Raw genomic sequence first — 25,746 nt, forward strand, 5'->3', positions numbered from 1 at the left:
CCACCGCATATGTTCAATTGGTCAGATTACCAGAATATAGTTAATTTCCCCCCACCTTCTGATGTTCCCAGAATCTCTATGTTAGCCAAGGGGTTTGCAAATGTAACATCAGTAGGGTAGAGAGAGGAAAAGGTATTTATGACTATCATAAACCTACCCCCAGACCAACGTCATGACACCTGTGTAACAGTGTTGCTGTCGTCCCTCTCCTCGTCCTAACCTGGACTTGAACCAGGGACCCTCTGAACACATCGATAACCAGGTAAACAACTACTTCAAGGTCTCAGAGTGAGTGACGTCACCGATTGAAACGATACTAGCGCGCACCGCTAATTAGCTAGCCATTTCACACTGGTTACACCTGCAAGGATGATGAGCACCACTGGGAGAACATCCTCCCTTTCCCTACCTCATTTCTCTTTGTCTCTCTCTCTCTTTCCTCCCTCCGTTTTCTCTTCCACTTGATTTTATTTTCTCTATCCATCCCTTTCTTCCCTTATCCTTGTTCTTTTCCATGTCTTCTCCCCACCTATATTTCTTTCTCCATCTCTCCCTTCCTTTTCATCCCTCCTAATGTATTCCCTCCTCTCAATCTCCCTCCCTCCTCTTCAGTGAGAAACCCCAGGCAGTGAGAAGCCTGTCAGCTGGGAGGTTGTGTGGAGTCAGCCGGTTCTGTCCAGCCTTAGGCACTGGGGCTGAAACAAACAGCCACATCTCCCCACTGTCCTGTCCGGCTGTGACCCTGAATGAGCAACCAGAGAATAGACCTGGGCCCCGGGGCCATGGGGGACTGGTCCTAAATTATATAGCCATTACACCAACACTAATTGTCCTTTAAAATAATGAGTAAGGGGGTGTAATGAAGGACTTCGATGGGGTTGAGGTCAGGGCTCTGTGCAGGTCAATAAAGTTTTTCCACGCCGATCTCGACAAACTATTTCTGTATGCTTTGTGCAGGGGGATATTGTCATACTGAAACAGGAAAGGGCCTTCGACAAACTGTTGCCACAAAGTTGGAAACACAGAATCATCATTCAGGGCGGATAGCCTTGTGGTTAGAGCGTTGGGACACTAACCGAAAGGTTGCTGGATCGAATCCCCGAGCTGATAATCTGTTGTTCTGCTCCTGAACAAGGCAGTTAACCCACTGTTCCCCAATAGGCTGTCATTGTAAATAAGAATTAGTTCTTAACTGACTTGCCTAGTTAAATAAAAATGTAAATCTAAAATGTCATTGTATGCTGTAGTGTTAAGAGTTACCTTCACCATGAAAAACAGGCAGAGACCATTATTCCTCCTCCACCGAACTTTAAAATTCGCACTTTGGGGCAGGTAGCATTCTCCTGGAATCCGCAAAACCCAGATTCATCCGTTGGACTGCCAGATAGGGAAGCGTGACTCATCACTCCAGAGAACGTTTTTTCACTTCCCCAGAGTCCAATGGCGGTGAGCTTTACACCACTCCAGTCGTCGCTTGGCATTGCACATGGTGATCTTAGGCTTGTGTGCATCTGTTCGGCCATGGAAACCCATTTCTTGAAGCTCCCGACAAACAGTTCTTGTGCTGACGTTGTTTCCAGAGGAAGTTTGGAAATCATTAGTGAGTGTTGGACATTTGATTTTTACGCGCAACACTCTTCAGCACTAGGCGGTACCATTCTGCGCACTTATATGGCCTACCACTTCGCGGCTGAGCCGTTGTTGCTCCTAGACATTTCCATTTCACAATAATAGCACTTGACCAGAGAAGCTCTAGCAGGGCAGAAATTTTACGAACTGACTTGTTGGAAAGGTGGCATCCTATGACGGTGCCACATTGAAAGTCACTGAGCTCTTCCGAATGGGCCATTCTACTGGCAATGTTTGTCTATGGAGATTGCATGGCGGTGTGCTAGATTTTATACACCTGTCAGCAACGGATGTGGCTGAAATAGTTGAATATACTCATTTGAAGGGGTGTCCACATCTTTTTGGCCATGTAGTGCATCTTAAATTGCATGTGTGTACGTTTGCATGCGTGCTTTTGTGTGCGTGTGTACATATTTGTGTGAACACTTAGCCCTATTTATTTCCCACAGCATTGAGAGTGAATTTACCCTGCTAGTTTGAGAACCACAGAAGTAGAATCTCAGCCAGTGAGGCTCTTTGTACTCTGGGTTTCTCACTGATGCCTCAGAGCGCCCTGCACTCCTTTAAATAGACCCAGTCGCTGAAGAAACAATTAACCACGAACGTGATGAAAGCCAGGTGAAACAGTGTTTAATGTGCTCGCCGTCGCTTTCTGGTCCCACCATCATCTGCAGTGCAATGAAACGTTAATTAATACGTCTCCAAAGCCTCTCCCTCACGTTGAATTAGGACTGAATCTGGAGAGGCCCAGTGCTGGGGATGAGGGCCACAAATTAGGATTACAGAGGCATCCATCTGTAGCAAAGGCTAAAGAGTCGAGACCGTAAATGACCATAACTATAAGCTTGATGATGGATCATATTTTATAGGATAGGGAATGAAAACAAAAATGAATTAACTCCTCACTCTGGATAGTGGTTGATGATATTTGGGTTTAGGCTAACAGCTGTTTTTATGATCAACTCTTTATCAACATTCTCAGTAATAACCACAAGCACAGGAGTACAATCTTCACAACTGAAACAAACAGATAGAGCAAACACGGGTTGATTGAACAGATTTGTTGCAGAGTCATGCTAATCATTAGCGTTACCTGCAGCCTGACTAGACTGTCTGTGATTGGTTGATAGCAGCACTCTGTCACTGTCTCCCAATGGAATAGAGGAGGTTGTCTCTGCGTCTGCCTCTGTGTCTGTCCGACTGGGAGATCCTACAGTCAGCTCACGTCATGACTCAGCGATCAGCCTATTAGTCCCAGTGACTCTGCATTTATTCAGACTGAAAAACACTCCTCTGAAACAACGTCAAAGAATCTGTGTGTGTGGTGGTGGGGTGTGGTGATAGTGGGGGGGGGGGGGGGTATGTGTGTGGTCAAGGAGAGTTCCTCTCGCCTATCTGCCTGTGTGCTGGGAAAGGCTGAAGGGATATGCCTGGTGCCCTAAAATAATGGATGACATATGTTGTTCAGCAATAGTTGGGTGGGGATTAGAATTCTTTCTCTGGTCCGCTCATAACCTGAATACCCAAGATCTGACCCGAGACATAGCTGTGTTCTGTGGGTGTCACAGAGTAGGCTAATATCCCATTTCATGGGTGCACACTCTATAGGTAAGGCTGTACAGTCCAATATGAATGTCCACTAAAAGTAGTAGGTTGACTGGGGAGGAGATTTCACACAGTCAAAGTCCTGCATTAAGAGCTAAGACTCTAATATGTGTGTAAACTCTTTGGAATTGTAATCTGTAGGTGTCACTGAGTAGTCTGATACCCCATTTCAAGGGTACACACTCTATAGGCTGTACATGTGCATGTATGTATACCACCAATTAACGGTTTCTTTTTAGTTATATAACAACATTCCAACCTTGTTTAGCATTAATATCTAGTCCAAATATGGCATTATTCCACTCTGTATCTGTTTTGGTCAGTATTAATTGTGGACTTTACTTTTTAAGGCGAAGCACAAATTCCACTATTGTGGCTAATCCTTATTGTGGCTAGCTTCACACAGGTATGGGAACCAACTGCTGCCTCTCTGCTTCTGCCCAGTCAGAAGGAAGAAAGAGTGGGAATTGCACCTCAATGGAATTGCACCACTGTTGCACTGGTCATCCACATCGGCTTGTCGTTGAGTTAGTAATAGGATTGTCACGGTAACAGTCAACCACCAGACCGAATATGGATGGCTATTTAAATTAAGTGTTATCAAGTGTTACTCAAATGCTATGTTGCTGTGGCTTGCTACCAGAGGAGGCTGGTGGGATGAGCTATAGGAGGACAGACTCATTTTAATGCAATAAATGTAAAGGTATCAAACCATGTTTGACTCTGTTCCATGTATTATATTCCAGCCATTACAATGAGCCCGTCCTCCTATAGCTCCTCTCACCAGCCTCTCCTGCTTGCTACACACACTCGAACGGTGACTGCATTTCAAGCCATGCATGTTTGGATACCATGAGCATGCAATCTCCATATAGAGCAGATTGGGAAAAGGCACAACCGGCAGTATGTGAGCTCTGTACAGTGCAAACCAACAGACGGGGTAGGGAGTGGGTGATGAGATCACGACTACTTGGAGTCAGTCGGTTCAGAACAACAATGACAAAAACTGTATACAGAAAAATACCCAAAAGGGCACTTGAGGAGTGGGAGGGCAAAGGGGAAGGTCCTCTGACATAGGTAGACCCCCCTATCTACGCCATTGGCATAAAGCAGCTTCTCTGGATCCCCACAAGGTAGGAGTTCGTCCTCCTGTTAACCAGACAGGCACTAACAAAGTATAGACTTCTGATCACTGTCCATGGTGCTGAAATTGTGACATCTATTCGATGATAGGCTTTCTGTGGTACCACGACATGTAGCCTAGAGCTTTAGCTAATGGATAAATGTTTATTGGTAGGCCTATGACTTGGACTCGAGTCAGACTTGAGTCACAAATATGATGACATGCAACTCGACTTTGACTTTAACACCAATGACTTGTGACTTATTAACTTGGACTTGAGCCTTTTGACTCGACCTTACTTCATACCCTCAGATATTAAAAATGATGCTATTAAAAAAGTGTGCAGCGCATCAACTCTTCATTTAACAGATTACAGTTTGAATCGGACAGCAGCCAATCAAATTGTGCCAGCTGAGAAAAAATTGTTCGTGGCAGTGCAGAGGAATGTCGGCGGGTGAATTCAGATGGAGCCCTTGGAAAGATGATAAAAAAATATATTATTTTTGGATATAAAGACAACGCTGTATCAACAAAAAACGGATTGCAACTTACAAAACATGCGAGAAGGAAATTACAGACGGAGGCGCAACAACTTCCAACTTTGTTCGACATTTGAAGATGCAAAAAGTACGGTAAGTGCTGGCTAATATAGCCGACAGCTATATATTTTATTACTTTACTAGTGTATTGTCATGACGTTGCCTCTTTGGGTGTGGCGAGCCCTATCCCCCTCTCACTGCCTCCCCCTTTCCTCCTTCAACTAGGCTGCTGTGGCCAGAGAGACGTCGTAAATTCCTGAGGATCTCCTCATGGACACACAGTATAGAGAGTCAATTTTCATAGAGAACAAAGGAATTCCTTCCACCTCACAGAACTTGAGGTACGAACAAATTTCATGTTCCGGAGAAAGTATAAAAGATCGGTGAAGAATCCAGCTACGAACTGGTCCGTTTGTTACAACTTGGGGAGGCTCATGGGAGACGGCGTGGCCACATTGCCATAACGCTGTTTATATAATAGCCTCAGATATGGGGTTTACATCTAATTGTTGTATAGGATGAATGAGTGAGTATGATACTGGGTTCGTGTAGATAACCAACAATTTACAAAGTTTGGAATGAGACTAATGTGAGGTAAAGTAAATAATTCATGAATTCCAAGACTAATTGATCAGATAAAATATCTGAAAAGTTATTTTAGGAAATTATAACTTTGTAATCTGAATATTTTTCCTTGGTGCCCCGACTTCCTAGTTAATTACATTTACATGATTAATAAGTTGATCGCGTAATACTAGTTACAGAGAATCTTTGATAAAAACTATAAGTCTTCAATTTAATGATAGTAAAGACACGACAGTATCATGTAGGCTAACGTAACGTTAAATCAATGATCCTCCACACAGTCAGTGCGGGAATGTGATCATTGCACTCAAGATTGAGCTACAACTGGCTAGGCAGTTGGTAGCCTAAATCCTGCCTGATGTCACTGCTGTTCCTAAAACCATTGATATACAGTGCCTTGCGAAAGTATTCGGCCCCCTTGAACTTTGCGACCTTTTGCCACATTTCAGGCTTCAAACATAAAGATATAAAACTGTATTTTTTTGTGAAGAATCAACAACAAGTGGGACACAATCATGAAGTGGTACGACATGTATTGGATATTTCAAACTTTTTTAACAAATCAAAAACGGAAAAATTGGGCATGCAAAATTATTCAGCCCCCTTAAGTTAATACTTTGTAGCGCCACCTTTTGCTGCGACTACAGCTGTAAGTCGCTTGGGGTATGTCTCTATCAGTTTTGCACATTGAGAGACTGAATTTTTTTCCCATTCCTCCTTGCAAAACAGCTCGAGCTCGAGCTCAGTGAGCCAATCGAGAATCTGTGGAAAGAACTGAAAACTGCTGTTCACAAATGCTCAGAACGGCATAGGCAAGATGCAGGAGATGGTATCGAGTACAGTATATACACATGAGATGAGTAATGTAGAGTATGTAAACATAAAAGTGGCATAGTTTAAAGTGGCTAGTGATACATGTATTACATAAAGATGGCAAGATGCAGTAGATGGTATAGAGTACAGTATATACATATGAGATGAGCAATGTATGGTATGTAAACATTATATAGTGGCATTGTTTAAAGTGGCTAGTGATACATTTTTTACATCAATTTCCATTATTGAAGTGGCTGGAGTTGAGTCAGTATGTTGGCAGCAGCCACTCAATTGTAGTGGTGGACGTTTAACAGTCTGATGGCCTTGAGATAGAAGCTGTTTTTCAGTCTCTCGGTCCCTGTACTGACCTCGCCTTCTGGATGATAGCGGATGATAGCGGGGTGAACTGGATGATAGCGGAGTGAACAGGCAGTGGCTCAGGTGTTTGTTGTCCTTGATGATCTTTATGGCCTTCCTGTGACATTGGGTGGTGTAGGTGTCCTGGAGGGCAGGTAGTTTGCCCCCGGTGATGCGTTGTGCAGACCTCACTACCCTCTGGAGAGCCTTACGGTTGTGGGCGGCGCAGTTGCCGTACCAGGCGGTGATACAGCCCGACAGGATGCTCTCGATTGTGCATCTGTAAAAGTTTGTGAGTGTTTTTGGTGACAAGCCACATTTCTTCAGCCTCCTGAGGTTGAAGAGGCATTTCTGCGCCTTCTTCACAACGCTGTCTGTGTGGGTGGAACAATTCAGGTTGTCCGTGATGTGTATGCCGAGGAACTTAAAACTTATTATCCTCTCCACTACTGTCCCGTCGATGTGGATAGGGGGGTGCTCCCTCTGCTGTTTCCTGAAGTCCAAGATTATCTCCTTTGTTTTGTTGACGTTGAGTGTGAGGTTATTTTTCTGACACCACACTCCGAGGGCCCTCACCTCCTCCCTGTAGGCCGTCTCGTAGTTGTTGGTAATCAAGCCTACCACTGTAGTGTCTTCCGCAAACTTGATGATTGAGTTGGAGGCGTGCATGGCCACGCAGTCGTTGGCGAACAGGGAGTACAGGAGAGGGCTCAGAACGCACCCTTGTGGGGCCCCCGTGATGTGGATCAGCGGGGTGGAGATGTTGTTACCTACCCTCACCACCTGGGGGCTGCCCGTCAGGAAGTCCAGTACCCAGTTGCACAGGGCTGGGTCGAGACCCAGGGTCTCGAGCTTGATGACGAGTTTGGAGGGTACTATGGTGTTAAATGCTGAGCTATAGTCGATGAACAGCATTCTCACATAGGTATTCCTCTTGTCCAGATGGGTTAGGGCAGTGTGCAGTGTGGTTGCGATTGCGTGGTCTTTGGACCTATTGGGGCAGTAAGCAAATTGGAGTGGGTCTAGGGTGTCAGGTAGGGTGGAGGTGATATGGTCCTTGATTAGTCTCTCAAAGCACTTCATGATGACGGAAGTGAGTGCTATGGGGAGGTAGTCGTTTAGCTCAGTTACCTTAGCTTTCTTGGGAACAAGAACAATAGTGGCCCTCTTGAAGCATGTGGGGACAGCAGGGATAAGGATTGATTGAATATGTCCGTAAACACACCAGCCAGCTGGTCTGCGCATGCTCTGAGGACGCGGCTGGGGATACCGTCTGGGCCTGCAGCCTTGCGAGGGTTAACACGTTTAAATGCTTTACTCAAGTCGGCTGCAGTGAAGGAGCGTCAGCAGGTTTTGGTAGCGGGCCGTGTCAGTGACACTGTATTGTCCTCAAAGCGAGCAAATAATTTATTTAGTCTGTCTGGGAGCAAGACATCCTGGTCCGCGACGGGGCTGGTTTTCTTTTTGTAATCCGTGATTGACTGTAGACCCTGCCACATACCTGTTATGTCTGAGCCGTTGAATTGCGACTCTACTTTCTCTATACTGATGCTTAGCTTGTTTGATTGCCTTGCGGAGGGAATAGCTACACTGTTTGTATTCGGTCATGTTTCCGGTCACCTTGCCCCGGTTAAAAGCAGTGGTTCGCACTTTCAGTTTCGCGTGAATGCTGCCATCAATCCACGGTTTGTGATTTGGGAATGTTTTAATAGTTGCTGTGGGTACGACATCGCCGATGCACTTTCCAATGAACTCGTTCACCGAATCAGCGTATTCGTCAATGTTGTTGTTGGACGCAATGCGGAACATATCCCAATCCACGTGATCGAAGCAGTCTTGAAGCGTGAAATCAGATTGGTCGAACCAGCGTTGAACAGACCTGAGCGCGGGATCTTCCTGTTTTAGTTTCTGTCTGTAGGCTGGAAGCAAAAAAATGGAGTCGTGGTCAGCTTTTCCGAAAGGAGGGCGGGGGGGAGGGCCTTATATGTGTCGTGGAAGTTAGAATAACAATGATCCAGGGTTTTACCAGCCCTAGTTGCACAATCGATATGCTAATAGAATTTAGGGAGTCTTGTTTTCAGATTAGCCTTGTTAAAATCCCCAGCTACAATGAATGCAGCCTAAGGATATGAGGTTTCCAGTTTACATAGAGTCAAATAAAGTTCGTTCAGGGCCGTCGATGTGTCTGCTTGGGGGGGGAATATATACAGCTGTGATTATAATCGAAGGGAATTCTCTTAGTAAATAATGCGGTCGACATTTGATTGTGAGGAATTCTAAGTCAGGTGAACAGAAGGACTTGAGTTCCTGTATGTTGTTATGATCACACCACGTCTCGTTAATCATAAGGCATACACACCTGCCCCTCTTCTTACCAGAAAGATGCTTGTTTCTGTCGGCGCGATGTGTGAAGAAACCAGCTGGCTGCATCGACTCCGATAGCGTGTCTCGTGTGAGCCATGTTTCCGTGAAGCAAGGAACGTTACAGTCTCTGATGTCTCTCTGGAAGGCTACCCTTGGCGAGTAGTATGCTAGGGAGTGGTGCGTGATGTGACCGTCTCCAGGGTCTGACCAGAAGACCACTTCGATTTCCCCTTCTTTTTTTTTAACCTTTATTTAACCAGGCAAGTCAGTTAAGAACATATTCTTATTTTCAATGACGGCCTGGGAACAGTGGGTTAACTGCCTGTTCAGGGGCAGAACGACAGATTTGTACCTTGTCAGCTCGGGGGTTTGAACTCGCAACCTTCCGGTTACTAGTCCAACGCTCTAACCACTAGGCTACGCTGCCGGCGATGTTGTTTAGGTTCGCCGGCTGGGATCCGATCCATTGTCCTGGATGTCCTGGATGGTGGGCAAAACACAGGATCCACTTCGGGAAAGTCGTATTCCTGGTCGTAATGATGGTGAGTTGACATGACTCTTACATACAGTTCCTCCCAACTGTATGTAATGAAACCTAAGATTACCTGGGGTACCAATGTAAGACATAACACACCATCTCTGTCGGCGTGCGGAAGTCTCCATGGAAATTTATAAATGTATTTTGAAGGTAATAAATATATACATTTTTAAAAGCATTCATGATTTGCGTAAATGTAATATACTAACTATTACTCTTGTTAAAAATATGAAATGGTATTACATTTGGTGAAGAGCACATTATGACTTGTTTAGGACTCGAAACTCAAAGTTTAGGACTTGAAACTTTTTTTAGTTTATTTATTTCTTTCTTTTTTTTACCCCTTTTTCTCCCCAATTTCGTGGTATCCAATTGTTGTAGCAGCTACTATCTTGTCTCATCGCTACAACTCCCGTACGGGCTCGGGAGAGACGAAGGTTGAAAGTCATGCATCCTATTCGGTCATCCTTTCCTCATGTTAACATTTCACAACACTATACATGGTGTTAACATTTCACAACACTATACATGGTGTTAACATTTCACAACACTATACATGGTGTTAACATTTCACAACACTATACATGGTGTTAACATTTCACAACACTATACATGGTGTTAACATTTCACAACACTATACATGGTGTCGCAATGCTGCCATCTTTAGACTGCTTACTGGCGGGAATAATGTCATTTCTTGTTCAGTAATTGAAGTTGTAAATTAAACATTGCAGATTGTTAAATAACTTTCGATGCAATTAATCTCTTTCAATAACGTGTTGAAGGAGAATGAGAGGCTCAATTAAAGATGTTCAACTGCTGTATTTGAAGTACCATTCCCTTCTGCCCAGTTTCTCGGATGTTGCTAAAGCAATCAAGCTGTTTTTACCAACCCTGTAACTGTCGCTTCTGCAGAGAGATAGTTTTCTAAACTTAAACACATGAAGAGCTAGGCCTGCCTAAAACCATTAGGCTCCCGGTCTGATATGCACTTTTGAACACCTGAGTAAGCTTCATTCATTGCTCTGGCGCCGTCGTAGCCTTGACCATGGAATTTGTTCACTGATTTCCTCTTACTTTCAATCAGTTAAATGTTGTATTGTTCAAGCTTGAGGCACTTTTTGGGGAAAAAATGTTTCCGGGCTACGGAGGTCTAATAAAGTACTAGTAAAGGCCCAGTTTGCCACTTTTGTGGAGAAAAAACAATGTCTATTTTTTTATTGTTATTTATATATTTTTAAAATTCAGATTTATTAGGGGGCACCCTCAACACCCCTACTTCCTGCGGCTATGGCAACAAGCATGTCTGTATAACCTCTACCCTGTGTGACAGAGGAAGGATGTGGAAAAACAGCAGGACTCTTCCCGCATTAACATGCTATATGGAACTAGGAATATCTTGCTAACTGGTTGTAGTTATACACTTGCTGCATTCCACAAATCAGCAAGTCGGACATTTTCGAGTTTCCTATTTCCGACCAGCATATGAACGCAGCATCTCTCCTCCTTTCCTTGACAGTAAAGCCAAGCCACACTAACTGACTGGTAGTGCATGCAGTATTAAAGAGGAGTGGATGGGGCAATATGATGGAGCTATCTGAGTGTGTTTCAAATGGATCTGAGCTGTGGGCTATTAGTGTCATTAAAGAGACCTCGTGCCATTACTGAGAACGCCTGTGTGTGACTCAGAGTCATCATGTGTAGTACGACATGGATGAGAGTGTGTGGAGTGGAGGTTCCAATTAGGATTGAGATTCTCCCATGGATTTGAGAGGATCCTGTTGTCTTCCCATTCTCTCTCTCTCTCTCTCTCTCTCTCTCTCTCTCTCTCTCTCTCTCTCTCTCTCTCTCTCTCTCTCTCTCTCTCTCTCTCTCTCTCTGTATCTCTCCCTCCTTCCTACTCTTCACCCTTATCTTGCATGAGAGGCGACGGCTGGGGATTGATGGCAAATATAATTTTCTTTATCGCCTTGGTCCTCCTGCAGTGAGCCCTGCATACGCACATGTCCACACACACACATACACACATACACACACATGAACACACACACACACACACATTTGAAAACACACACACACACTTGCAGTAACACACTCTCTCTTTTATGTACCACACTAAACCTTCACAGAAGGTCTCCTGCTAATACATCATTGTTCATAAAACTCCCTCTATTTCTCTTTCTCCGTGTTTCCAGTTGTCGTACCAGTAACAGGAAGAGTCTGATCCTGTCCACCACCTCTCCCACTCTGCCCCACCGCCCACACTCTCCTCTGCCCCTCCCTGGACACCTCGGTACGTACTACAGCCATCTCGGACTGCAAACATCCTACTGTAAACACGTCATTATACAGTACCTCTCCTCCTCTTTCATGCTCTGTCTGTTTCTCTATTCCCATTCCTTTATGTTTCCAGGAAGTAGCCCTCTGGACAGCCCACGCAACTTCTCTTCCAGCACCGCGGCACACTTCTCATTCGCCTCCTCCAGAAGGTAACAGCTCCCTGACACTGTGTGTATGCATGCGTGTGTATGTGTGTGTGAGAGAGGGAGAGGTGAATACCTGTTAGATGCAGGTCTAGCACCTCCCAGTGAGAATGATCACACCTCTCAGAATCAGTGGTGAGAGGAATGCAAAGAGCCTAGCCAGGAGGTCATTCCATCTCTTCCCAGTCAGTCAGTCAGTCAGTCAGAGTTAGAGGACCAGAGGCAGGAGCAATAATAGCTTCCTGTACTCACGGCTCTCATTTATCAAATCCTTCTGCCAGTCTGTCACTGCAGCATGCTGCAGCCCCATAGAAACACAATGGCCAGGCCACTCCACTCTATTCCCTCTACCTTCGGATGGCTCGTATGACTAACACAATACGGTGGATCAGTTGTGTTATACAGGATGTGGGCGTCGCCTCCTTCGCATATTTCCATATTACTTCCATTGGTGGATGCTCTCAGGTTTATTACTGTACATTGTTTTTCTCTTCTGAAGGGCGGATGGTCGACGATGGTCCCTGGCATCTCTGCCCTCCTCTGGATATGGCACCAACACGCCCAGCTCCACGGTAGCACAGATTTACCCTGCTTTGTCTCATCTCATGCATCACTGGCCTTTTCCTTAAAACCTCTTAGTCTTTTCTTTAAAACTCTCTTTCTTCCACTTTCTCTTTTTCCTTTGTCTGACTTACTTCACTTTCTCTGTCTCCTTGTTCTTTCTAAAACTATGGTACAATCTTACTGTCTCTGTCACCTTTCTCTTTCTAACACCATGGTACACTCTTACTGTCTCTGTCTCCTTTCTCTTTTTAACACCATGGTACACTCTTACTGTCTCTGTCTCCTTTCTCTTTCTAAAACTATGGTACAATCTTACTGTCTCTGTCTCCTTTCTCGTTCTAACACCATGGTACACTCTTACTGTCTCTGTCTCCTTCCTCTTTCTAACACCATGGTACACTCTTACTGTCTCTGTCTCCTTTCTCTTTCTAACACCATGGTACACTCTTACTGTCTCTGTCTCCTTCCTCTTTCTAACACCATGGTACACTCTTACTGTCTCTGTCTCCTTTCTCTTTCTAACACTATGGTACACTCTTACTGTCTCTGTCTCCTTTCTCTTTCTAAAACTATGGTACAATCTTACTGTCTCTGTCTCCTTTCTCGTTCTAACACCATGGTACACTCATACTGTCTCTGTCTCCTTTCTCTTTCTAACACTATGGTACACTCTTACTGTCTCTGTCTCCTTTCTCTTTCTAACACTATGGTACACTCTTACTGTCTGTCTCCTTTCTCTTTCTAACACTATGGTACACTCTTACTGTCTCTGTCTCCTTTCTCTTTCTAACACTATGGTACACTCTTACTGTCTTTATCATTGCCTCTGGGACTTCTTCAGTTTCTCTCTCTCATTCACACACTCATAGACACACACAAATACCGGCACACACATCATCTCGACCCACATTTTCTCTGTCTTTGAATCTCCTCTCTCTCTCTCTCTCTCTCTCTCTCTCTCTCTCTCTCTCTCTCTCTCTCTCTCTCTCTCTCTCTCTCTCTCTCTCTCTCTCTCTCTCTCTCTCTCTCTCTCTCTCTCTGTTTTTCTCACTTATGTAACACAACATCAGAGGCCTGGGGACTGCTCTCGTCTGGCCAGTGAGAGAGGGAGGAACAGAGGGTAGCGAGATAAGAACCAGACCGGTGGGATGAGAGAGGAGAGTAGAAAAGAGGAGAAAATAGATAGTACACGTTGTTCGGTGCCCAATTCACCACAGGCTCTATTTAGCTAAATAACCCCACTGGAAATAATACGTCAACCAACAACACACATATATCTGAATGAGCCCAGACATGGAAACTTAGTATGGAGCTGGCAGGGTGGCTTCTAATCAAATCACATTTTATTTGTCACATGCGCCGAATACAACCTTACCGGGAAATGCTCACTTACAAGCCCTTAACCAACAGGGCAGTTTAAGAAAGTTAAGTTAAGAAAATATTTACCAAATAAACTAAGTGTAAAAAGTAACACAATAGAATAACAATAACCAGGCTATATACTCCTCTCCCCTGGACTGAGTCTGACCATGGCTATTTTGGAGACAGATCCATTTGGGAGTGAAAACTGGTGCTTTTTCAAAACCCTGGCAGACATATTGAGAAAGCAGCATCGATGAATAACAGAACATTTATAACCATGAAATGCAGTGACAGAGATAATCTTCCCGTCCTTCCATCCAACCTTGTCCTGATTGTTTTAAGCAGGGATGCCAATTGGGATTGATTTGGGATTGAGCCTGTGGTGAATGTCAAGTCCCATTGCTTTGACTCAGCAGGTAAATGAGTCTGTGTCTGAAAGGGACAGATTAATGTAGCAGACCCTGGTGCTGTGCTCACTTCATTAGTGTCTCTCTCTGTCTCTCAGAGGTGAGACAGATGGATGAGGTTAACTGTCCCCACTCCCCAGTATAGCCACTACCAGAGCCACCAGAGAACATGATTAGCTATGGTTCTGGCCAATACAAAAACTGGATTTCATGAGAGAACCTCTTTTCATCCTCTTTTGTCTCCTGTCCAACACCTCCACTCTTCCTCCCTTCTCTTTCTCCTCCTTCTCCCTCTCTTCCTCCCCCTCCAGTCCTCCAGCTCGTCTCAGGAGCGGCTGCACCAGCTGCCCTTCCAGCCCACCATGGACGAGTTGCACTTCCTGTCCAAGCACTTTGGCAGCACGGAGAGCATCACCGACGATGATGGGGGCCGCTGCTCACCACAAATGCGACCGCGCTCCCGCAGCCTCAGTCCTGGACGCTCCCCCTCCTGCTATGACAATGAGATCGTCATGATGAACCATGTGTACAAGGAGCGCTTCCCCAAAGTAAGACATGACACACACACACAAAACATAATTTTCTCTCACACTTTCAAGTGCAAGTAAGGATTGATTAGAGCAGACTGGTATCAAAAGGAAGCAGGTTATGGTGTTTGCTCAGTGTGGTACTGTATGTCAGAGAAACTCTCTTCTATGGAAGTTGAGGGGAAACGAGGCTGCCTCCTCTCTGATTTGTATGTCAGGAGTTATGTCTACTTTTAAACAGGTGGAAGTGAGAATGATGGAAATACCACGGCTCAGTGGAGCAAAACGGAACTATTTCAGCTTGAAATAGATAGAACTCTCCAAACTCTGTTTCCTGTATCTCCCTCTCCCAGGCCACGGCTCAGATGGAGGAGCATCTAGCAGAGTTCATCAATGCCTTTTACCCTGAGAGCGTGCTGCCGCTGGCCGACGGGGTCATCAGCTTCATCCACCATCAGATAGCAGAGCTGTCCAGGGACTGCCTGTCCAAAGCTCGCAAGGGCCTCATCACTACTGTCTACTTCTTTGAGCTGCAGGAGAACCTGGAGAAGCTGCTCAATGACGTGAGTCACAGAAGCACTGCAACTATAGGCTAAGATGTCATGATAGGTGCCAGGACAGGTCAGTTCTGGGGTTATATAGCTGCCCATAAGCCACTCTTATGTTGCAGTGTATAACATCAGCATAGCCCTGAGTGGAATTGTTGAATGGGAGCCACATTGACTCAATATCAGGCTCTTCTCAGGTCTGGGTGGCCTAGCTGCAGGCTGCTGAGAGGCACAGTTAGTTCCTATCATCTCATTTCAAATGACAGCATTACACCTTTCAGAAGGATAAGAACGAGTAAAGGAGTAAAATAAGGCTAATTGTGTGTGTGAAGGAACAATGAACTTAATCTGCACCCTTTGTTTGACGGGTTGATTAAATCGTTCTGATTATTCTGGGTTGCCAGTATTCTGTTTGATTGGATTAGTTTTGCCTGGAATATAACTGTTCTCACATCCCACGTTGCTGCAAAGCTTTGATTTATTTCGTCTTGTTCTGTCTGTCGCTGTCTGTCTCTCCCTCCCTCTACTTCTCTCTCTCCCTCAATGTTTCTCTCTCTCTTCCTCCAACTATTTCTCTCTTTCTCAGGCGTATGAGCGATCAGAGAGCTCAGAGGTGGCCTTCGTCACAGAGCTGGTGAAGAAACTCCTCATCATCATCTCTCGCCCAGCAAGGCTGCTGGAGTGCTTGGTGAGAACAGAACACAGAACTCTGAACACAATCACAGTCATGGTAATGGTCATGGGAGTGTTTACAGTCATATTCACGGTCCATGGCCCCACTAATTATTTAACAGACCATATCCCTGGCCTGGACCAAAGACAAATTCATTTCCTTAAATAAATATGAGCACAAACAGTCATTAGAAACATTTAAACAGGGGGTTTATTACACAGTAGGGCAAAAATACTGAGCTCCAACTAAGCACCTTAATAAAAGGCCCAATCTGACTGGCTAGCCATTCCATTTGCATTTAGATTACAATTTAATTTGCCTCGCTACAGTATTACAAATAGCAGCTGCCCCCTGAAGTGCTGTCTGAGTCTCACAGACCGTGACTGTGTCATTTAAAGTTTGAGCCTGTGTGTGTAGCCCAGACTGACTCAGGGTCTCTGGCAGAGCAGTAGTCCTGTCCTCTGGGTGACCGCAGCCAGCAGGCCTCATGAACTTGGCTTCCATCCAACCTTTTTATGTGCGTAAAGGACATGTTGGATAAAAAAATGTCATGACAGGCTTGATGGACACTGGACGCAGTATTTGCAGCATACTGTAGTTATCCTGCACTCTGACTGCTAAATTACTGCTGTAAATAAAACAGTGGTATTTTGGACGCAGTATTTGCAGCATACTGTAGTTATCCTGCACTCTGACTCTTTTATGCTCAAATATTGAGATAACAACCCATCAAATGGAAGTTAACTTGCAATGACATGTTGTATGGTCCTCCCACTACAACTTGTTAGGGAAGCAAGCAGTTTATTAGGCTACAGATTAAATCATTTATGATGAACTTCACAGGGTGGTGAAAGTGCTGGTGACATCGTCATTGATGATTGGGTGCTGTTTGACGAATAATTATGATGTCGCTCTTTTGTACTCAATAATCTCATCAACTCAATTCTGGACCTCGAAGCCAGGTCTACTGCATTTCTTTCATTGTTCCCCTCTAATCAGAGACTGATTTAGACCTGGGACACCAGGTGAGTGCAATTAATTATCTGATAAAACAGAAAACCAGCAGGTTCCGACCTCGTAGGTTAAGAGTGTAATACCCATGATGTAGGCTGTGCTCTAGTCAACAGATCGCAGGGCGCAGATACAGTACTGTGCCAATACCAGAGTGGGCACACTCGCTATATACAAAATAAAATTATGACAAAATCATCAGTAGAGTTGAAAATGTGATGGAAACCCATTTAACTTGTATTTTTTATTTGGTACATGCATAGACGCGGGAAGTAAGGGTGCTGAGGGTGCTGAGGGCCCACTTGAAAAATCAGAATCATTTTTGGAAAAAAATGGCTTCATAAAAGTAGTGTACTAGGCCTTTACTAGTCCTGTATTAGCGAACCGATATAGCGTCTGTAGTGCGTGCAATACAATTAGTTATATCTTGATTCAAGCAGTGTTATACCTGTGTCACACTGAATGTGGTCACCCTGTTCCTGTCCCTTAGGAGTTTAATCCAGAGGAGTTCTACCACCTGCTGGAGGCAGCAGAGGACCACGCCAAGGAGGGACACCTGATGAAGACGGACATCCCTCGCTACATTATCAGCCAGCTGGGACTGACACGAGACCCTATAGAGGGTGAGCGAGAGAATGAGTCCGAGAGAGAGAGAGAAAGACGAAAACTTGACTTGTGTTGACTACTGTTGCTCTCTCACTCTATGTATTGCTGAAAGGCAGCTCATTGGTACTCCCTCTGTATGTCCCCAGAAATGGTGAACCTGGACAGCTATGACAGTGAGGGACCTCTCACCCCAGAAACAGATGACTCAACAGAGGTGAGAACATTGTCCATACTCCACCTCTTCCCAGCCCACCCACCATCAAGCCCCCTCTCCCTCTGTCCCTTTGAGTTAAGTCAAACTGTAGTCCAAGGCCCTGCTGACTAATTAATATGACTGCTTCCTCTACTAATTACTTGGCACAGTGGACAATACTCTACATAATTGAGTCCATTTGCTTTGATTAGAGTCTGAAGTCAAAGCAGGATATCCTCTAGTGCCTTGTAGGCCTGCAATCAGCCCTCCTTCAACCATCAGGACAGGTGCCAAAATTCAGCTAACTGGACAAGAAGTCAGGAAGACAAGGGTAGCACTGGGTGAAAAAGACGACGTCACTCCTGTGGGCCTGGTGTTGGAGGTCTGGCCAGATCCAGTCTCATCTTACCCTGCTGTTATGCTCTCTCCCTCAGGGCAAGATGAGAGCTATGAAGACGCCCGAAGAGGCTGATTTCCAGACCATAAAGCTGATCAGCAATGGAGCCTATGGGTGAGTGTGGGTGTGGGTGTGAGTGTTGGTGTGGGTGTGTTCACGCATATGAATGTTACATTAGTACATGTCTCTGAGCCATCTTGTTGATGTCCATTAAATGGTTTTAGGAGAAAACACTGGATTTACTCAGTAAAATGTGTATAAAATCAGATTACTAACTGTGTGTATGCGTGTGTGTTTCTCCAGGGCTGTTTACCTGGTCCGTCACCTGGAGACCCGTCAGCGTTTCGCCATGAAGAAGATCAACAAGCAGAACCTGATACTGAGGAACCAGATCCAGCAGGCCTTCGTAGAGAGAGACATCCTGACCTTCGCTGAGAACCCATTCGTGGTCTCCATGTTCTGCTCCTTTGAGACCCGCAGGCACCTCTGTATGGTCATGGAGTATGTGGAGGGTAAGTTAACACAATAATACACTGGGCATCACTTCTTGTCTGTTTAGGACAAGAGCAGCATTTAGGACATTGCTGGTGATGGGAATGTTAGCAGTCAGCCTGATTACGTGTTATCTGTTGCCAGGGGGAGACTGTGCCACCCTGCTGAAAAACATCGGGGCATTGCCCGTGGAGATGACGCGCATGTACTTTGCCGAGACCGTCCTGGCACTGGAGTACATCCACAACTATGGCATCGTGCACCGTGACCTCAAACCAGACAAGTAAGACCTCACTTGGGTTGGCATTGAACAATTATGATATGGTACTCATTGGAGTGAACTCAAAGTTTGATTATATTACAAACACGAAGAGTGTTTCAGGTAACCTTTGACCTGTCTGTCCCCAGTCTTCTGATCACTTCCATGGGGCACATCAAGCTGACTGACTTCGGCCTGTCTAAGATGGGTCTGATGAGCCTCACCACTAACCTGTACGAGGGACACATTGAGAAGGACACCAGAGAGTTCCTGGACAAACAGGTGTGCACTGTATATAGAGCAGAGAAACCCACCACAGTATACACAACCTTGGCAGGCGTTCAAAATGAATTTGCAGTAATATATTTAGATTTCTACATTTTCCATTACCACTCAGACCAAAAACTATACCTAAATACATTTTTAATGTATTTATTTCTAGACAAATGTAATAAATAAATGCTGAGTTTATAAATGTGTGCATATAGTGGTCAAAGCGTGAAGAAATGAAATGATCGACATCAAACAAACCAAACCAAATATGCCTCAGTTATTATAATCAACTGTCTTTTCAGATGTTTTGTTTTTCCCACCCTTTGAATGGTGCTGCTTCAATTAAATCCCCAATTATTTATTGGCTCGGCTTTCTCACAGCCACAGATCTGTTAGCATTTGATGAATACCCATCTGCACATGAAAACACAACGTCCAAAGCTTTCATGTTTCATCCTGGCATTCTCGCATTGATCCCATCAGCTTGGAAAACACGTGCATTGGCCACACATGTCTCTCACTCACGTTTTGAGAGAGACTGGCCTTAGCATCTCACCAGTAGGGTTTTATCCATAGATATGACTATAGAACCTCTCATAGGAGCGCTGTGGTTCTGCCCTCCATCAGGTGTGTGGCACGCCAGAGTACATCGCCCCGGAGGTGATCCTGAGACAGGGCTATGGGAAGCCAGTAGACTGGTGGGCTATGGGCATCATCCTCTATGAGTTCCTGGTGGGTTGTGTGCCGTTCTTTGGAGACACGCCTGAGGAGCTCTTTGGACAGGTCATCACAGGTGAGAGGTCCGGGGTTAGTGGGTTCATTGAGCAGCATCTTACAGCCATTTTGAAGCCATCTTTCTCACATCTACATTGTCCAATGCAACTTATCTCTGTCTGTCTCTTGTAGACGACATAGTGTGGCCAGAAGATGAGGACGCTCTTCCTGCCGATGCCCAGCATCTGATCTCTACTCTGCTTCAGACCAACCCACTGGTCCGACTGGGCACAGGTCAGCATACACGTGCATGTTGACAAAATGCTTAACATCAGACCTGTGCTGTAGCAGAAATGGATTAAACTGCCTATTCATAGTGAAAATATAGATTCTCTCAACAACACACATCTTATCTCTCTTTCCCTCTCTCTCCCCCTCTCTCGCTCGCCCTTTCATTCGCACTCTCCCTTTCATTAATTCTCTCTCTCTCTCTCTCTCTCTCTCTCTCTCTCTCTCTCTCTCTCTCTCTCTCTCTCTCTCTCTCTCTCTCTCGCTCGCTCGCTCGCTCTCTTTCTCTTTTGCTGCCCCAGGCGGTGCATTTGAGGTGAAACAGCACTCGTTCTTCACTGAACTGGACTGGAACAGTCTGCTGAGACAGAAGGCTGAGTTCATCCCCCACCTAGAGTCAGAGGAGGACACCAGCTACTTCGACAGTGAGTCTTTCTCTAACTGCACTGCCCCCTGGTCACATGGAGGAGAACTGTGCTGACTCGTTGCATACTTAATTTATAGAATAAGGCAGTGGTATTCAAACTTTTTCAACAGGGACCCCGTTCTCTTCTCCAGAATTTCTGGGGAACCCATTTTTTTGCAACAATTTCTCGTTACCCAAGCCCACCCCACCCCATCTATTGACAAAAATGTTGATTTTTACATCAGCAAATAACCTTCAATAACATTTGAATCTCTTATCAAAGAAACCAATAAATACATTTACTTAAGAAAATTGTATTTCTCAAAAAGGTTTGCATATTGTCCTATACAATAATCTTTACTCTGTTCCTCAAAAAATAACTGCAGTTTGGTCGCAACCCCAACTTTGAATACCACTGGCATATGGGATACAGATATGAACTAGCTGTGTTTGGAGCTTTGAGGCACTTGTCCATACTATTTGTGTGTGTGTGTGTGTGTGTGTGTGTGTGTGTGTGTGTGTGTGTGTGTGTGTGTGTGTGTGTGTGTGTGTGTGTGTGTGTGTGTGTGTGTGTGTGTGTGTGTGTGTGTGTGTGTGTGTGTGTGTGTGTGTGTGTGTGTGTGTGTGTGTGTGTGTGTGTGTGTGTGTGTGTGTGTGTGTGTCATGTACTCTTCCGTCCCCAGCCCGCTCAGACCGCTACCACCACGTCCACTCTTATGATGAGGACGACACCAATGATGATGAACCTGTCGAGATCCGTCGTTTCTCGTCCTGCTCCCCTCGCTTCAGCAAGGTCAAATTCTACACTTACTCATCTTTAAACTTCAGTTAAACACAGTCTCAAATAGCCGACCTGTCCATTTTAATAGCCGGCCCACACTACACATTTCAGCAAATAAATGCCTGTTTGAAATAAACACTGGGTCTAAATGAATTGTTTACAACGTTTCCATGAATTACCATGAATTGTTTACAAGGTTTAATGTTTAATTTGTTACATTAAATAATTCAGTAATGACTCAAAAAAGTGATGGCAATCATCAGTTTTTATCGCCAGTAAGAAACTGCTAGCCATTGGCTGCTAACAGCTGAGAACTGCTAGCCATTGGCTGCTAACAGATGAGAACTGCTAGCCATTGGCTGCTAACAGATGAGAACTACTAGCCATTGGCAGCTAACAGATGAGAACTGCTAACCATTGGCTGCTAACAGATGAGAACTGCTAGCCATTGGCTGCTAACAGATGAGAACTACTAGCCATTGGCTGCTAACAGATGAGAACTGCTAGCCATTGGCTGCTAACAGATGAGAACTGCTAGCCATTGGCTGCTAACAGATGAGAACTGCTAGCCATTGGCTGCTAACAGATGAGAACTGCTAGCCATTGGCTGCTAACAGATGAGAACTGCTAGCCATTAGCTGCTAACAGATGAGAACTACTAGCCATTGGCTGCTAACAGATGAGAACTGCTAGCCATTGGCTGCTAACAGATGAGAACTGCTAGCCATTGGCTGCTAACAGATGAGAACTGCTAGCCATTGGCTGCTAACAGATGAGAACTGCTAGCCATTGGCTGCTAACAGCTGAGAACTGCTAGCCATTGGCTGCTAACAGATGAGAACTGCTAGCCATTGGCTGCTAACAGATGAGAACTGCTAGCCATTGGCTGCTAACAGATGAGAACTGCTAGCCATTGACTGCTAACAGATGAGAACTGCAAGCCATTGGCTGCTAACAGATGAGAACTGCTAGCCATTGGCTGCTAACAGCTGAGAACTGCTAGCCATTGGCTGCTAACAGATGAGAACTGCTAGCCATTGGCTGCTAACAGATGAGAACTGCTAGCCATTGGCTGCTAACAGATGAGAACTGCTAGCTAACTGGCAAACCCCAGGAGTACAGACCCCCCCCCCCCCCCCCCCCAGATAGCAGCTGTTCGCTCTTGTGACGAAAGTAAGACCTGCAGAAAAAAAATGCAGATTCAACGAGAACAATTATTCTGTCAAGGGTGGGGGTTTTTATAAATGTTTATTAGAGGCATACTAAGACAAAATAAACGTGGCACAGTGTGTAACTGATAGCACATTAGTGCAGGAAATTAAGATATTGCTTAAAATACTGGAAGTGAATTCAGGAATTAAACAATTAACTATGCAAGTGAGCAAACACTGTGTGCTTTAAGCAAATAGACACCTGATTCAAATAGAAGCCAGTGTCTAATAAGCACATGTTGTGTTTAGTGATTCAAGCAAATAAATGCCTGGGCTATTAATTGATGTTTATGTAAAACCTATATTTTGGCCTAATTAGTTCTTCTGTCTCACCTCCCTTCTCTAACACTCTTTGCTGATCGAGATGAACTTGATGCCCCTCACTGTATAGGTTCAGTGGCACAATTAGCTTTCACAGATTAGTCAAGAAGGGGAGATCTGAGCAGAAAGAGACATACGCCTGAGGCATGTGTGTCAATAATAACGTCTGAGCCAAGTGACTTAATGGGACGATCACACATGGTAGACTAAGTCATGAAAGAACCAATTTTGTAACCTTGGATTTTATTGACACACATGCCTCAGGCGTATGTCTCTTTCTGCTCAGATCTCCCCTTCTTGACTAATCTGTGAAAGCTAATTGTGCCCCTGAACCTATTGTAAAAGTCATGGGAAAATGTGTAATTTTTCCCTCTGTGGGTTCTGAAAGCTTATTGGTCCTCTCTCTGTTGGGAACTACAGGTGTACAGCAGCATGGAGCACCTGTCCCAGCTGGAGCACAAGCCCCCGATGGTGACCCGGCGGGAGCACAAGGGCCCCAGGGAGGACCGGGCGGCCAAGAGAGAGAGTCTGGGCAGCCTGACCTTGAGAGACAAAAGCTGGAGGACAGGATCACCTGAGATGTGAGTATGACCACTACTGTACTCTGACTAGTACTGGTACCCTCTTACCTTGCATAACAAGTTGGAAATGTGACATTGTTGGTCCTCATTATAAAGGCTCTCATTATCATTACTCATTGTTTGTTTTCATAAATACAATAAATCTATTCTGTGCTGTGTTGTTGTGTGTAGGAAGCGACTGTCATGCTCAGAGTCATCCTTCACTGAGAGTGACTCCAGTCCTCCATCTGGGGCCCGGCGACGCTTTTCTGCCCTCATGGACACTCACCGCTTCGCCTCCCCACTAGAGGCCGATCCTGAGCTGCCAGTGCCCACCAGGCAGCCCCCAGTGAAGGCCAGGGGCACCTCTCTGGAGGGGGCCATGGGCACCACATCCGTGGGCATCACATCCAGCCAGGGGGATTTTAGGAAGGAAAAGGAGGGCAATGGGTTGACTGCTGGAGGTGAGGGCATTTGGCATTAGATAATGGATGAATCCTGGCTTGACATACACTTTGATACCTACATTATATTATTCCTCCATCTTTCTGCTCTGCTCCAGACAAGCTGCTGAGGCCAGCTGATGTACCAATGGGTGTCATCCCCAGCCCCAACAGTACTGTGACTGCTGGGGCAACAGAGCCCCAGGGGTCCCGGGCTACCAACGAGCTGGTCCTGAGGAGGGTCCGCCACAGCCAGCTCTCAGCTGAGGGAGAGAAGCGCAACTCGCGACCCGTGACCAAGGTCATCAAGTCTGCCTCCACCACAGCCCTGTCTGTCATCATACCTACAGGTGAGGAGCTGGAAGGCAAGGGAGTGTGAGAAGAACGGGGCTGTCTGTTGTTAATGACAATATTAATGTTAAACAGTTAAAACGGTTAACTGGGCTTGTTATGGAAAATTGTACATTTCTTAAAAACTATCAATTGCTTTGACCTTCAATTGACTTATTCAGATGTTTTTTCTCACACTTTATTCCTGTGATTCCCTCCCCCCTCCTCAGTGGAGCAGCATGGTACGTCCCCCCTGGCCAGCCCCATGTCTCCTCGATCCATTTCCTCCGACCTGTCGTCTCGTGACTCCTCCCCCAGCCGAGACTACTCGCCCACGGTCAACGTGCTGCGTTCTCCCATCACTATCCACCGCTCTGGGAAGAAGTACGGTTTCACCCTCCGAGCCATTCGAGTCTACATGGGAGACAGTGATGTCTATAGCGTACACCACGTGGTCTGGGTGAGACAGCGATAGAGATGATATGTTCTGTATTCGTTTCCATGGACAAAGTAGTGTTAAGTAGACATCACTCTTTTGAGAAGTTCTGTATCATAAAAAAGCATCGCTGCAATTTGTAGTGGAAAAACAGACTTGTCCAATAGCATGATGACTTGTTTGATTGACGTTGATCTGCTTCAATCACAGCATGTGGAGGACGGAGGCCCTGCCCAGGAGGCGGGACTCTGCGCTGGTGACCTCATCGCTCATGTGAACGGGGAGTCTGTCCACGGGCTGGTGCACACTGAGGTGGTGGAGCTCATTCTGAAGGTGAGAGGAAAGGAAAGAAACAACAGGTGTTTTTTCTACAGTATAGAATACAGGTGAAGCCTATCATACACTGCATGCACAATTATTAGGCAAGTGAGTATTCTGATCTTATCATTATTTCTATACACATTTTCTAACTCCAAACCATATAAACTTGAATACTTATTGGATTGAACCATTTTCAGGTGATATGTATTTGTGTAATGAGGGAGGGTGTGGTGAAAGTGAATAACACCTTATGTCAAGGTGTGCATAATTACCAGGCAGCTTCACCGGACAATCAAACGTTTTGTTGCGAACAGTCAACTGGGGTGTATAAAACACATGGAGAAGAAAGGGTGCAAATTAACTGCAAAAGACTGGAGAATAATTAAATGTCAAGCTACCAAGAACCCATTATCCTCCAGTGCCACCATAATCCAGAACTGCAACCTACCTGGAGTGTTCAGAAGTACAAGGTGTCAAGTGCTCAGAGACATGGCCAAGGTCAAGAAGGCTGAAACACGACCACCACTGAATAAGATTAAACAGTTGAAGCATCAAGATTGGGCAAAGAAATACCTGAAGACAGA

At 45.2% G+C, this 25,746-nt stretch overlaps 1 protein-coding gene across 1 annotated transcript in view; it reads left to right on the forward strand.

Annotated features, from left to right (window-relative positions):
- Nucleotides 1-25,746, forward strand: part of LOC124016152 (microtubule-associated serine/threonine-protein kinase 1-like) — a 72,929-nt gene that overhangs the window by 41,863 nt on the left and 5,320 nt on the right. Inside the window, exons 3-23 of the mRNA XM_046331687.1 lie at nt 11,752-11,849; nt 11,970-12,045; nt 12,539-12,611; nt 14,684-14,920; nt 15,253-15,462; nt 16,034-16,135; nt 17,622-17,754; nt 17,884-17,951; nt 18,365-18,441; nt 18,631-18,839; nt 18,964-19,102; nt 19,228-19,360; nt 19,979-20,144; nt 20,258-20,359; nt 20,656-20,778; nt 21,443-21,552; nt 23,493-23,653; nt 23,825-24,096; nt 24,195-24,425; nt 24,636-24,865; nt 25,052-25,174. Of these exons, the coding sequence (XP_046187643.1) occupies nt 11,752-11,849; nt 11,970-12,045; nt 12,539-12,611; nt 14,684-14,920; nt 15,253-15,462; nt 16,034-16,135; nt 17,622-17,754; nt 17,884-17,951; nt 18,365-18,441; nt 18,631-18,839; nt 18,964-19,102; nt 19,228-19,360; nt 19,979-20,144; nt 20,258-20,359; nt 20,656-20,778; nt 21,443-21,552; nt 23,493-23,653; nt 23,825-24,096; nt 24,195-24,425; nt 24,636-24,865; nt 25,052-25,174 (3,073 nt within the window). The remainder of the gene's footprint in view (nt 1-11,751; nt 11,850-11,969; nt 12,046-12,538; nt 12,612-14,683; nt 14,921-15,252; nt 15,463-16,033; nt 16,136-17,621; nt 17,755-17,883; nt 17,952-18,364; nt 18,442-18,630; nt 18,840-18,963; nt 19,103-19,227; nt 19,361-19,978; nt 20,145-20,257; nt 20,360-20,655; nt 20,779-21,442; nt 21,553-23,492; nt 23,654-23,824; nt 24,097-24,194; nt 24,426-24,635; nt 24,866-25,051; nt 25,175-25,746) is intronic.

Source organism: Oncorhynchus gorbuscha, linkage group LG26 (genome assembly GCF_021184085.1).
Source record: "Oncorhynchus gorbuscha isolate QuinsamMale2020 ecotype Even-year linkage group LG26, OgorEven_v1.0, whole genome shotgun sequence".
Classification (NCBI taxonomy): Eukaryota; Metazoa; Chordata; class Actinopteri; order Salmoniformes; family Salmonidae; genus Oncorhynchus; species Oncorhynchus gorbuscha.